Genomic DNA, 12,734 nt, shown 5'->3' on the forward strand with positions numbered 1-12,734 from the left:
GCTACCCACTAAGCCCTGCCTCCAGCCCAAGAGGAGCCCTGTGGGGCAGTGATGTCTGGCCACCGGCTCACACTGATGACTTGGTCCTGGGGTGGCAGAAGCAGCAGGTGACAGGAGCAGGGCCCCTGTCCCTCTCTTCCGGCCCTGTGGTACCCAAGCCACACGTTGTGCCCGCTCTTGGGGCTGACCTGCTACAGGGACCACCAGCCGCTGCTACTGTGGGCCGCCCCGGGGCAGGGTGAGCAGGGCCTTTGTGCCTTATGAGGACACAGAAGTCCCTGAGGCCCCCAGACCTGGCTCAGCCAACCTCCTTCCTCCCCCGGCTGCCCCCTACTCGAAAGCTGCCTCCTTCCCAGTGCCCATCGGCTCCAGGCTCCTCACAACAGCAGCTCAGACACAGGGCGCCTCCAGGTGGTCCCAGCCTCCAGGAGGGTGCTGTTTTCACATCTGCCTGCATCCATTCATTCATTCATTCATTCCTCACCTTTACCCTGTTATCTGTATCTTGTTTAAGCTACCAGGAAGGAAAGGGAAGAAGAGATCAGGAAACTGGGACCCTCAGAAGGGAGGAGTGGGCTTGGAACTTAGACATCCACCTCAGACCTCAAATAGGTTGTTTAAAATCACATTCGGCCGGGCGCGGTGGCTCAAGCCTGTAATCCCAGCACTTTGGGAGGCCGAGACGGGCGAATCACGAGGTCAGGAGATCGAGACCATCCTGGCTAACATGGTGAAACCCCATCTCTACTAAAAAATACAAAAACTAGCCGGGCGAGGTGGCAGCCAGCTACTTGGGAGGCTGAGGCAGGAGAATGGCGTAAACCCGGGAGGCGGAGCTTGCAGTGAGCTGAGATCCGGCCACTGCACTCCAGCCTGGGGGACAGAGCAAGACTCCATCTCAAAAAAAATAAATAAATAAAATAAATCACATTCGATTTTCAGATGAAGGGGAACTTTATAGATTTTTTTTCTTTTTCTTTCTTTTTTTTTTTTTTTTTTTTTTGAGACAGTCTCACTCTGTCGCCCAGGCTGGAGTGCAGTGGCTCAATCTTGGCTCACTGCAACCTCTGCCTCCCGGGTTCAAACGATTCTCCTGCCTCAGCCTCCCAAGTAGCTGGGATTACAGGCGCCCGCCATCACGCCCGGCTAATTCTTGTATTTTTAGTAGAGATGGGGTTTCTCCATGTTGGCCAGACTGGTCTTGAACTCCTGACCTCAGGTGGTCTGACCTCCTTGACCTCCCAAAGTGCTGAGATTACAGTTGCAAGCCACTGTGCATGGCCAGGACTTTATAATTAAAAGCGAAGCTGGGTGTGACGGTGCACACCTGTAGTCCCAGCTACTCAGGAGGCCAAGGCAGAAGGATCACCTTGAGGCCAGACTGGGCAACATAGCAAAACCTAGTCCCTAAAATTAATTAAAAAAGAAAAAAAGGAAAATAAAGGAGACTTGAGATTTTTGAACTAAATAGTGGTGATGGCTACACATTGTAAATGTAATTAACACCACTGAGTTAAACACTTAAAATGGTTAAAATGGTAAATTTTATATTATACCTATTTTACTACAATAAAAAGTATAAAAGAGAGACTTAAGATACTTAGGTGACTTACAGCAACCAATTGCAACAAAACAAAATGTTAAGAAATGACCTTTTTGCCAGGCGCGGTGGCTCAAGCCTGTAATCCCAGCACTTTGGGAGGCCGAGACGGGCGGATCACAAGGTCAGGAGATCGAGACCATCCTGGCTAACCCAGTGAAACCCCGTCTCTACTAAAAAATATTTAAAAAAACCAGCCGGGCGAGGTGGCGGGCGCTTGTAGTCCCAGCTACTCGGGAGGCTGAGGCAGGAGAATGGCGTAAACCCGGGAGGCGGAGCTTGCAGTGAGCTGAGATCCGGCCACTGCACTCCAGCCTGGGTGACAGAGCGAGACTCCGTCTCAAAAAAAAAAAAAAAAAAAAAAAAAAAAGAAATGACCTTTTTATGAGGCAATTGGATATCTGAACATTGATCAACTATAGGATGATTAGAATTATTAATTTTGTAAAGGTGTGATAAGATACTGCACTTGGCTGGGCACGGTGGCACATGCCTGTAATCCCAGCTACTTGGGAGGCTGAGGTGGGAGAATCGCTTGAGCTCAGGAATTCGAGACAAGCCTGGGCAACATGGTGAAACCCCCGTCTTTACAAAAACAAACAAACAAAAAAGATACTGCAGTTGTGTTGTAGGAGTCCTTATCTTTCAGAGCTACATAGTGGAATATTTATGGAATATTTAGGATAAATGATACGGGCATTTGGGATTTGCTGCAAAATGATCCAGAGGCAGGGTTCGGGGGAGAGGTAGAGATGAGACAAGAGGTAGAGGGGAGACGTAGAGGTAGCCACGAGCTGATAATTACGGAAGAGAGATGTGGAGTAGGTGGGGGCTCATTAACCTGCATAGTCTAGTTTTGTGTACCTTTTAACTTTTCAAGAATAAAAAAGCTTAAAAAGTATACGTGTCCTGGTCTTACCAGAGACTCACCCACAGCCAGCCTCCAGCCAGGGAGGGCCAGGTTTGCATTTTCACACGTATGTCACACTCCTCTGCACTCTCAACTTGGAGAGCTTCAAACAGGGAAACCCCAAGCCCTGCTGGCTTCTGCCAACCGCCTGAGCAGAAGCATGGGTCCCCCTGGTCACCACCTCACCACCCTCATCCTGATCTCACCGTACACAGCAAACCCCAGTGTAATTAACAAGACTGAGGATACCTGTAATCCCAGCACTTTGGGAGGCTGAGGCGGACGGATCACCTGAGTTCAGGAGTTCGAGACCAGTCTGGCAAACCATGGCCAACATGGTGAAAGCCCAGTCTCTACTGAAAACACAGAAATTAGCTGGGTGCGGTGGTGCGCATTGTAATCCCTACTACTTGGGAGAATCAGATTGAACCTGGGAGGCGGAGGTTGCAGTGATCCGAGATCACGCCACTGCACTCCAGCCTAGGTGACAGAGTGAGTCTCCATCTCAAAAAAAAAAAAAAAAAAAAAAAAAAAGAGAGACAGAGTCTTCAGTCTTCCAGAACATTTTTTTTTTTTTTTGAGACAGAGTCTCACTGTGTTGTCCAGGCTGGAGTGCAGTGGAGTGATCATAGCTCACTGCAGCCTCCCAGTTCCTGAGTTCAAGTGATCCTCCTGCCTCAGCCTTCTGAGTAGCTGGGACTACAAGTGTGCACCATCATGCCCATTTTTGTACTTTTGGTAGAGACAGGGTCTCACCATGTTGTCCAGCTTGGTCTCCAAACTCCTGGGCTCAAGCCATCCTCCCATTTCAGCCTCCCAGAGTGCTGGGATTACAAGACCACCGCACCCAGCCACGAACACATTCTCAAAGCTCATCCAAGCAAACTCTGAGCCTCCCCTCTTTGTCCTTATCCTAGGACAGCCCCCAAAGTCCCAGGGTTCAGACATGACCCCTGACCTGGCTGCCCAGCTAGGTTCTGGGGCAGGGCCAGTGGGGCAGCCTGTATACCTTGGCTCTTCCAGGAACTGTTGAAAGGTAAAGAGGGCCGGGCACGGTGGCTCACGCCTGTAATCCCAGTACTTTGGGAGGCCAAGGTGGGTGGATCACCTGAGGTCAAGAGTTCAAGACCAGCCTGGCCAACATGGTGAAACCCTATCTCTACTAAAAATACAACAATTAGCTGGGCGTGGTGGCAGCTGCCTGTAATCACAGCTACTCGGGAGGCTGAGGCAGGAGAACTGCTTGAACCCGGGAGGTGGAGGTTGCAGTGAGCCGAGATCGTTATGCTGCACTCCAGCCTAGGCAACAGAGAGACCCTGTCTCAAAAAAAAAAAAAAAAAGGTCAAGGGGAGATTTAGATTCAAGTGGCCTGCCCTCTCCCTCTTCCCTATGGCTTTTGGGGCCATATCAATGTTTTCTCCTGGCTGTGGCCTTGGTGGATACCATTTCCCCCTTAAGCAGCCCACCAGACTGACCCCTTAGAGCTTCATAGCCTCCTGTGGTATGCCATCCTATGGGCCTCCTAAGCCTTTTTGCTGGATTGGGTCCCTCCCCTCCTTTCCTGGCCCAAGGCCTGGGTCCAGGGACGGCTGAGCCTGATGCAGCCCCCACCCCACCCTAAATCACCAGCACGTGGTTCTCTGGCTACTTCCTGAGGGGTACACAAAAATCCTCATACCTGTTGGATCTCATTGGGTTTCAAGGACCTACTGTCCAGGAAGTATGGCCTCCAGGGTCTCCTGAGCCTAAATGCAGGCAGTGATAGGGAAAGAGGCGTGGACTTACTAGGGCTACAAGTGGAAACCTGGATCTTGAGTGCACACACACAACCACCCTCTGGCAGCATCCACCACGCCTCTCCTCCCCTCCCCAGATCCTGACCACTGCAGCTGGAAGGGAAGTTAACATCAGTGCGTGCCTGGCCCTGCCCCCCCGTCCTCCTCGCAGGCCCTGAGCAGAGCTGCCCATAGCCCAGGATGCCACATTGTTTCTGGGGGCCACCTGGAAAAGCGAGAGGAACAGGAGAGGGTTTACCTCCCATCTGCCCCGTGAGACTCCCAGAGACTTCACGCCTCCCAGAAACTTCAAGGCCTGGCATTCAACTGGGGCCTGGGGCAGGTTCCCAGATGGTTTTGTTGTTGTTGTTGTTGTTTGTTTGTTTGTTATTTGAGATGGAGTCTCGCTCTGTTGCCCAGGCTGGAGTGCAGTGGTGTGATCTCAACTCACTGCAACCTCCACCTCCCGAGTTGAGGCGATCCTCCTGCCTCAGCCTCCTGAGTAGCTGGGATTACAGGCACACGCCACCACTCCCAGCTAATATTTTGTCTTTTTTTTCAGTAGAGATGGGGTTTCATCATGTTGGCCATGCTTGTTTCAAACTCCTGACCTCAGATGATCCTTCTGCCTCAGCCTCCCAAAGTGCTGAGATTACAGGTGTAAGCCACTGCACTGGGACCCCCTTTTTTTTTCTTTTTTCTTTTTTTTGAGACAGAGTCTCCCTCTGTTACCCAGGTTGGAGGATAGTGGCACATTCTCGGCTCACTGCAACCTCTGCCTTCCAAGTTCAAGTGATTCTCCCACCTCAGCCTCCTGAGCAGCTGGAATTACAGGCGCCCACCACCACACCTGACTAATTTTTGTATTTTTAGTAGAGACGGGGTTTCCCCATGTTGGCCAGGCTGGTTTTGAACTCCTGAACTCAAGTGATATGCCCACCTCATCCTCACAAAGTGCTGGGATTACAGGCGTGAGCCACCACGCTCAGTTCCAGATGTCTTAAGGATCTGATTGGACCCCCAGGCAAGTATCTGCAGCCCAGGGGGCCGGTGTTCACCACAGGGCAGGCACCCTGGGAAGGCTTAAGCAGACCCAGCTCACCTAGTACCTGTTTCTCTCAACCTGTTAGGAAATCTGAACAGGTATGCAGCAACCACCTCTGGACAAAGCCTTGTCAAAGTATAATTTTCAAATATGTCAAAAAGATGACTCATATATAGCATGAACACGTATCAAAGATCTATTACGCACCAAATCAGAGAAAGAGTGGGAACTCTGATTCATGGATCATTTTGAGAAGCTGGGTACATGTATTTCATGTATTTGTAAGCATTTCTTTGTTTTGTTTTGTTTTTGAGACAGGGTCTCGTTCTGCCACCCAGACTGGAGTGCGGTGGTGCAATCATAGCTCAGTGCAGCCTCTTTCTCCTAGGCTCAAGCAATCCTGTTGCTTCAGCCTCCCAAGTAAATGGAACTACAGGCACACACTACTATGCCCAGCTGATTTTTTTAATTTTTAGTAGAGACAAGATTTTGCTATATTGCCCAGGCTAGTTTCAAACTCCTGGGCTCAAGCAATCCTCCCTCCTCAGCCTCCCTAAGTGCTGGGACTACAGATGTGAGCCACTGGTGCCTGGCCCGTAAGCATTTTAAGAGAAGAATGCTAGAATAAGATTGTAATGTTAGATTCAAAACTGGTTAATAAAGTTTTCTTTTCTTTTTGAGACAGAGTCTCGCTCTGTCGCCCAGGCTGGAGTGCAGTGGTGCAATCTTGGCTCACTGCAACCTCCACCTCCCGGGTTCAAGCGATTCTCCTGCCTCAGCCTCCCAAGTAGCTGGGATTACAGGCATGCACGCCCAGCTAATTTTTATATTTTTAGTAGAGACGGGGTTTCACCATGTTGAAGACCAGCCTGGGCAACATAGGAAGACCCCCCATGTCTCCCCTAAAAAAAAAAAAAATTGCTGGGTGTGATGGCACATGCCTGCAGTCCTAACTACTCGGGAGGCTGAGGTAGGAGGATCTCTGGAGCCCAGGAGTTGGAGGCTGCATGATGGCGCCACTGCACTCCAGCCTGGGCGACAGAGGGAGACACCGTCTCTAAATAATAATAATAATAATATATAAAAAGATACACGTAACCCTCCGGGCTCCCCTCTCACTTCTGTATACACCTGCCTCCTTCTGCATCCGTCACCCAATTGTTCCTCCCAGCTAACAAGCCGGTGGCACCCCCAAGGCAGGGGTCCTGCAGCAGTCGATGTAGGCAGCCTGCGCAGAAGGCTTATCATAGATCTGCCTCTGGCCACGAGATCTTCTGCTCCCACTACGGTTACCAGCCGCAGCTGTCCACTACCCCTTAGCTGTCTTCTCTCTATTCAGGGGCTTACTGCTGCGCACTCTAAAGGGGTGCAAGTTTCTAAAGAGAGATCAAGGGATATGGGGAGCGGAGAAAGGTACAGCTTGGGGTTCCCGCTCAGCCAGGACTAGGACGTCTCTGTGGGGGCAGAACAGCCCTCCTAACGCTCTGAGCAAGCGCCGAAGAGCGCCCACGGGGGAAAGCCACGCCGAGGGGAGGCGGTGGTGTGTGTGTGTGTGAGTGAGTGGGTGGGGCCTCCCGACTGACGCATGCGCAGAGGCACGGGCCTCCCTCAAGCTTTTCTCGCGCCTGCGCAAGATCCTCCAGCCCGACAGGGGGCGATAAGCCGATCCTTACGCGGATTTGCCTCGCTGGAGTAATCCGGAAGAGGCCTCTTATTAGGGCTCTGGAGGAGGCGGCGGCGGATACTTGGGGTCTGGACGCGACGGTGGCGGGAGCATGAACGCCCCTCCAGCCTTCGAGTCGTTCTTGCTCTTCGAGGGCGAGAAGAAGTAAGTGACGCTGGCTGCGGCGGGCCGAGGTGCGCGGGCTTGCGACTGTCGCATTCTAGGGTGTCTCCTGCCCATCTCTTGCCCCGGGAGGTAAACAGGTTTTGCTTGATCGTCCGCTCGGCCTGTTTTAAGGCTGCGAGGCAGTGACGAGTGTGTACATTTTGCAGATGAGGAGACTGAGTCTCGGAGGAACAAGTTCCCCCGGACACGCAGGAAGTGGCGGGGTTGTATTCGAACCTAGAGTGTCTGGTTCTCCATAGCTCTTTTCCTCTGGGATCTGGCAGCCTCCTCTCTTGTCTCTCGCCCGCCACTGCCATCCTCCATCCCCCATCCCCTCCGATCTGTCAGCGGCCTGTGTAAAAGCCGCAGTGGCTCCTCGCTGCCTGCGGGTTGAAGGAGTCCAGGGGAGAGAGCTTGGGCTCAGCCCCTGCGTCCCCCACTTAGCTACTCTGTATCTGTGACTTGATCTGTTGGAGGCCGTTTCCTCATGTGGAAAATGAGTTTATTACTGTACTTAAACATGGGATTCAGGCCGGGTGCGGTGGCTCACGCCTGTAATCCCAGCACTTTGGGAGCCCGATGCGGGCGGATCACCTGAGGTCGGGAGTTCATGACCAGCCTGACCAATATGGAGAAACTTCTACTCTACTAGAAATACAAAATTAGCCGGGCGTGGTGGCGCGTGGCTGTAATCCCAGCTACTCGGGAGGCTGAGGCAGGAGAATCACTTGAACGTGGGAAGCGGAGGTTGAGGTGAGCGGAGATCATACCATTGCACTCCAGCCTGGGCAACAAGAGTGAAACTCCATTTCAAAAAACAAACAAAAAAGGGGATCTGGCCGGGTGCGCTGGCTCACACTTTTAATCCCAGCACTTTGGGAGGCTCAGGTGGGAGGATTGCTTGAGCACAGGAGTTTCAGGCTGCAGCGAGCTGTGATCGCATCACTGCACTGCAACCTGGGTGACAGAGCGCAATCCTGTCTCAAAATAAAAATAATTGGATGAAGTAATTTGTGTAAAGCTCTTGGTCCAAAGCTCAGCACCTGGAAGACCTCATAACCATTGGCTCTTACTGTTCCCAGGTTGGTGTGCGGAGGTCTTGGTCTGGCCCTTGTCAGCCACTTCAGCCTCCTTTAGAGCAGACTCTCAACTGGGGACCATTTGGCCCCACAAGGGACATTTGGCAATAACTGGGAACATTATTGGTTGTCAAAGGGGTTATGACTAGAATCTACTGGACAGAGGTCAGGGATGCTGCTGATGTCCTACAATGTCCACAAGACAGCACCCCACAGGAAAGAATTATGCACCCTAAAATGTGTGTGGTATCAACGTGGAGAAACCACCTTGGAAAAAAGGAACAGGCCAGGCATGATGACGTGCATCTGTGGTCTCAGCTACTCAGGAGGCTAAGACGGGAGGATCACTAGCCGAGGAGTTGGAGGCTGCAGTGAGCTAGGATCACACCACTGCACTCCAGCCTGGGCAGCAGGAGGGATCAGTTGAGGCGAGGAGTTCAAGACCAGCCAGGACAACAAAGCAAAACCCCATCTCTACAAAATAAAAATAAATAAATAAATAAAAAGAGGAGGAATTCAGAAAAGGTCAAGGTTCCATAGACCTGGGGTAGCAGGAAGTAGGGGACCGGGTTGGCGAAGTCTTTATGGGATGAAGAGATTGAGAAAGGTCTTTGGGAGGAGGCAGAGCTTGTTTTCCTATATATATATATATATATATATATTTTTTTTTTTTTTTTTCCGACAGAGTCTCACTGTTGTCCAGGCTGGAGTACAGTGGCACGATCTCAGCTCACTGCAAGCTCCGCCTCCTGGGCTCATGCCATTCTCCTGCCTCAACCTCCGGAGTAGCTGGGATTACAGGCACCAGCCACCACTCCTGGCTAATTTTTTGTATTTTTAGTAGAGATGGGGTTTCACCGTGTTAGCCAGGATGGTCTTGATCTCCTGACCTCGTGATCCGCCCGTCTCAGCCTCCCAAAGTGCTGAGATTACAGGCGTGAGCCACCACGCCCAGCCTTTTTTTTATATTTTTGATACAGAGTCCCTCTGTTGCCCAGGCTGGAGTGCAGTGCCGTGATCTCGGTTCACTGCAACTCCACCTCCCAGGTTCAAGTTATTTTCCTGCCTCAGTCTTCCCAAGTAGCCAGGACTACAGGCATGGACCACCACACTCAGCTAATTTTTTTTTTTTTTTTTTTTTTGTATTTTTAGTACAGACAGGGTTTCGCCATGTTGGGCAGGCTGGTCTTGAACTTCTGACCTCAGGTCATCTGTCCACCTCAGCCTCCCAAAGTGTTGGGATTACAGGCATGAGCCACCGCACCTGGCCGGGAGGAGGCAGGATTTAGACTCAGGGTGGGAGGAGGGGAGCCCCTGCCCCTCATCTGTGGCCTCTGTGTCTTCCTAGGATCACCATTAACAAGGACACCAAGGTACCCAATGCCTGTTTATTCACCATCAACAAAGAAGACCACACACTGGGAAACATCATTAAATCGTAAGTTTCCCATCACAGGCTCTCATGGGCTGTGTTTAATGGGCCCCTCTGGGCAAAGCACAAGTTCCAAGATCTTTCTCAGTCTCTCTGAGCTACAGGAGGTCCTTCTGGGGGCTTGCTGTGGGCATTTTATAATCTTGGTACCTTTTTATCAAAATGGCCTCCATGTCTTCACATAAGCCACGCTCCGCTCCTGTAGTGGCTTATTCTGCAGATGAACATGTGCATTTACATTCACTTTTTTTTTTTTTTCCCTGAGACGGAGTTTTTGCTCTTGTCGCCCAGGCTGGAGTGCAATGGTGCAATCTTGGCTCACTGCAACCTCCGCCTCCCAGGTTCAAGTGATTCTTCTGCCTCAGCCTCTCCAGTAGCTGGGATGACAGATGCCCCCCACCATGCCTGGCTAATTTTTGTATTTTTAGTAGAGATGGGGCTTCACCATGTTGGCCAAGCTGGTCTTGAACTCCTGACCTTAGGTGATCCCCCTGCCGGCTTCCCAAAGTGCTGGGATTACAGATGTGAGCTGCTGCACCCGGCCTTACATTCACTGTTAAGTGCACATTCTGTAAATGAACGAGCAGCAGGTTCCAGCACAGTAGGCCTGTGTGTTGTTCATGCTAAGGGGTATTGAAAAGCAGTCAAGATTAGCTCCCTTCATGCCACCTGTCTGTGACCTCGGTGCCACTTGGGACTCTTAAGATGTATGTGGCAGAGAACTTACTTCTGTGTAACAAGAGAAAGAAGTAGGAGAGTTCTGTGGCTCTCCAGTGCCCCGATGGGCGCCCTGCATTGGTTGGTGGATGTTCGTTTACACCAGTGAGGTCCTAGCCAGGTGGTTGGTCAGGGATGTGACGGCCACTCTGGCCCAGGGACTTGTCATTTTACTGTAGACTTGGCTCTTCCCTCTGGTGCCACCAGGGAAGCTAGGCCTTTCCCTGTCTGTGAGTGGGGTCTGCCCAGTCTCCTGGTGTGGTCGGGCACAGAGATGGAGGACTCTTGCCCGGAGCCCAGCCAGTGGGGCACCCAAACTCTCCTGGGGCCTGCTGCTCCCCTGCTCTTGAGCCCAGTGTTGCCACCTATGCATGGGTCCCCCTCGTGGTGCTCACACCACTCTGAGCTGCTCTAGAGGAGACCCCAGCGTGCCCAGGGCACAGTACGCGACGCAGCCCCATGGCACAGGGCCCAGTGTGCGTGGCCAGCCGCCAGCAGCTGTGCTGCTCGGAGGACAGAGTTGCATTTCCATTCCACTCACTGCTCAGAGCCTGGGCCCTCCTCTCCTTGCTGCCTTTATTTGCTGTGTGGATGCTCTTTTTGGGCATTTTGGGTCTGAGTCACTGAACACTGGCTGGACATTCGCTGCCTGGGAGATCTCTCTGCCAGCACCGCGGTTCCCTGTGGGAAGAGGTTGCTGGAATCCGTTTCCAGCTTGGGTCCTTCAGCCTCATGGATGTGGGGGGTGTGGGGGACCGTCTGTGTGTCCTTCAGCATCATGGATGCAGGGTGTTGTGTGTGTGTGTGTGGCGCGGTTAGGGTGTTCCCACATGAGGTATCTTCCTAAAAGCGTTACTTTCCTTGAATACTTTTGGGGAAAAAATTGCGGGGGGGGCGGGGCTGGCGGAGATTTTTGGCTAGAAAGTCTGTTCTGCTCTGAGCTGGCTGCTACCCAGCTTGGGCCTGAGCCCCGAGGGCATGAGGCTAAACCTTCACACTGTCTGTCCCTGGACCGCAGACAACTCCTAAAGGACCCGCAGGTGCTATTTGCTGGCTACAAAGTTCCCCACCCCTTGGAGCACAAGATCATCATCCGAGTGCAGACCACGCCGGACTACAGCCCCCAGGAAGCCTTCACCAACGCCATCACCGACCTCATCAGCGAGTTGTCCCTGCTGGAGGAGCGCTTCCGGGTGAGGGCGGGGCCTGGAGGGGCGGGCGGCGTGGGCTGGACACCGGCCCATGTGCCCATGCCTGGGACAGCCCTGGCCTGTTTCTTCGGAGGTCCTCGGGGAGAGGCAGTGGTAATGGAAGGGCAGGGACTTCCACCACAGGCTCCAGGACGTGTGGACTGAGAGGTTGTGGAGTCCAGGCCTGCAGCTTGCCTGCCCCATGGGACTTCCGTAGCACGGCAGGGTCCCCTCGTGTGCTGTGAGTTGGATCGGGGTGGGGAGCTGCTGTCCTTTGGGGGTGCTCTTCTACGTCCCTTGTCTGTGGTTGGCAAGGCCTGGTCCTTCCAGGCCTGTCTGGGAGGCAGCTCATCCCAGGGTGGCCCATGCCTGTTCCCAGCAGGGCGCCTGGGAGTCTATAACAGTTGAGAGGGGAAAGAGCCACAGCTTGGGGGATTTCAGTGTCTTGAGTCATCGCTCCCCAGGAAGCCTGTGGCCCCTGACTCCCGCCTGGGCTGCCATAGAGAACGGCTGGACTGGGCCAGCTGGGAGGGCTCTTCGGTTGCTCCACTGTCCTGGGGAGTGTGACCCATGGCTGCCCTCCAGGAAGGGCCTGGCCAGGGGATGCTGGGCTTGTTTCCCCAGCGTCCTTGCCCCAGCCGTTCCAACCCAGTCTCCGCCTTCTTCCTCTCTCCCAGGTGGCCATTAAAGACAAGCAGGAAGGAATTGAGTAGGGGCCAGAGGGGGCTCTGCTCAGCCTGTGAGCCCAGTTCCTACCTGCGCCTGACTCTTTGCTCCAGGCACTACGCCGAGGAGAGCGGCCAGTCCCAGCCATGGCCCACCTTGTGACCACCCCTCACCCTGACACCGACATATCCTGTACATAGATTAGGTTTTATATTCCTAATAAAGGATGGTGGAAGAGACTTGGATGTGGACTTGAGCAGCGGTGACTTCATAAGCAAGTGGATTGTCAGGCTTGATGCAGGCAGATGACCTGTTTCAGGGGCCTCCGGTTGGCAGGGATGAATTCATTCTGGACCAAAGCTCCGGAGGCCAGGGTCTGCTGGGGAGGCAGTGCTGAGCCGGAGGGAAGTGTGCAAACCCATGAGCTCCCATGAGTCTCTGCTCTAGAAGCCTCAGCTCCTGGGCCTGCCTGTCAATCAAAGCAGGAACAC

At 52.9% G+C, this 12,734-nt stretch overlaps 1 protein-coding gene across 3 annotated transcripts; it reads left to right on the forward strand.

Annotated features, from left to right (window-relative positions):
• Window positions 1–6,945: 6,945 nt before the first annotated feature.
• On the forward strand, window positions 6,946–12,488 carry POLR2J (RNA polymerase II subunit J). Of its 3 annotated transcripts, XR_004058129.1 has the most exons (5): window positions 6,963–7,159; window positions 9,587–9,676; window positions 11,406–11,580; window positions 11,722–11,818; window positions 12,255–12,488. XR_004058129.1 is itself a non-coding variant. In XM_010387416.2 (4 exons), the coding sequence occupies exons 1-4, from the start codon at window positions 7,107–7,109 to the stop codon at window positions 12,288–12,290; spliced, it is 354 nt and encodes a 117-aa protein (XP_010385718.1). In that variant the 5' UTR covers window positions 6,946–7,106; the 3' UTR covers window positions 12,291–12,488. The 3 variants fall into 3 exon arrangements, 1 of the variants encoding a protein (XP_010385718.1); XM_010387416.2 differs by lacking the exon at window positions 11,722–11,818 and having other exon boundaries at window positions 6,946–7,159; XR_750547.2 differs by having other exon boundaries at window positions 11,406–11,818.
• Window positions 12,489–12,734: the final 246 nt, after the last annotated feature.

The sequence above is a fragment of the Rhinopithecus roxellana genome, chromosome 6, assembly GCF_007565055.1.
Source record: "Rhinopithecus roxellana isolate Shanxi Qingling chromosome 6, ASM756505v1, whole genome shotgun sequence".
Taxonomy (NCBI): Eukaryota; Metazoa; Chordata; class Mammalia; order Primates; family Cercopithecidae; genus Rhinopithecus; species Rhinopithecus roxellana.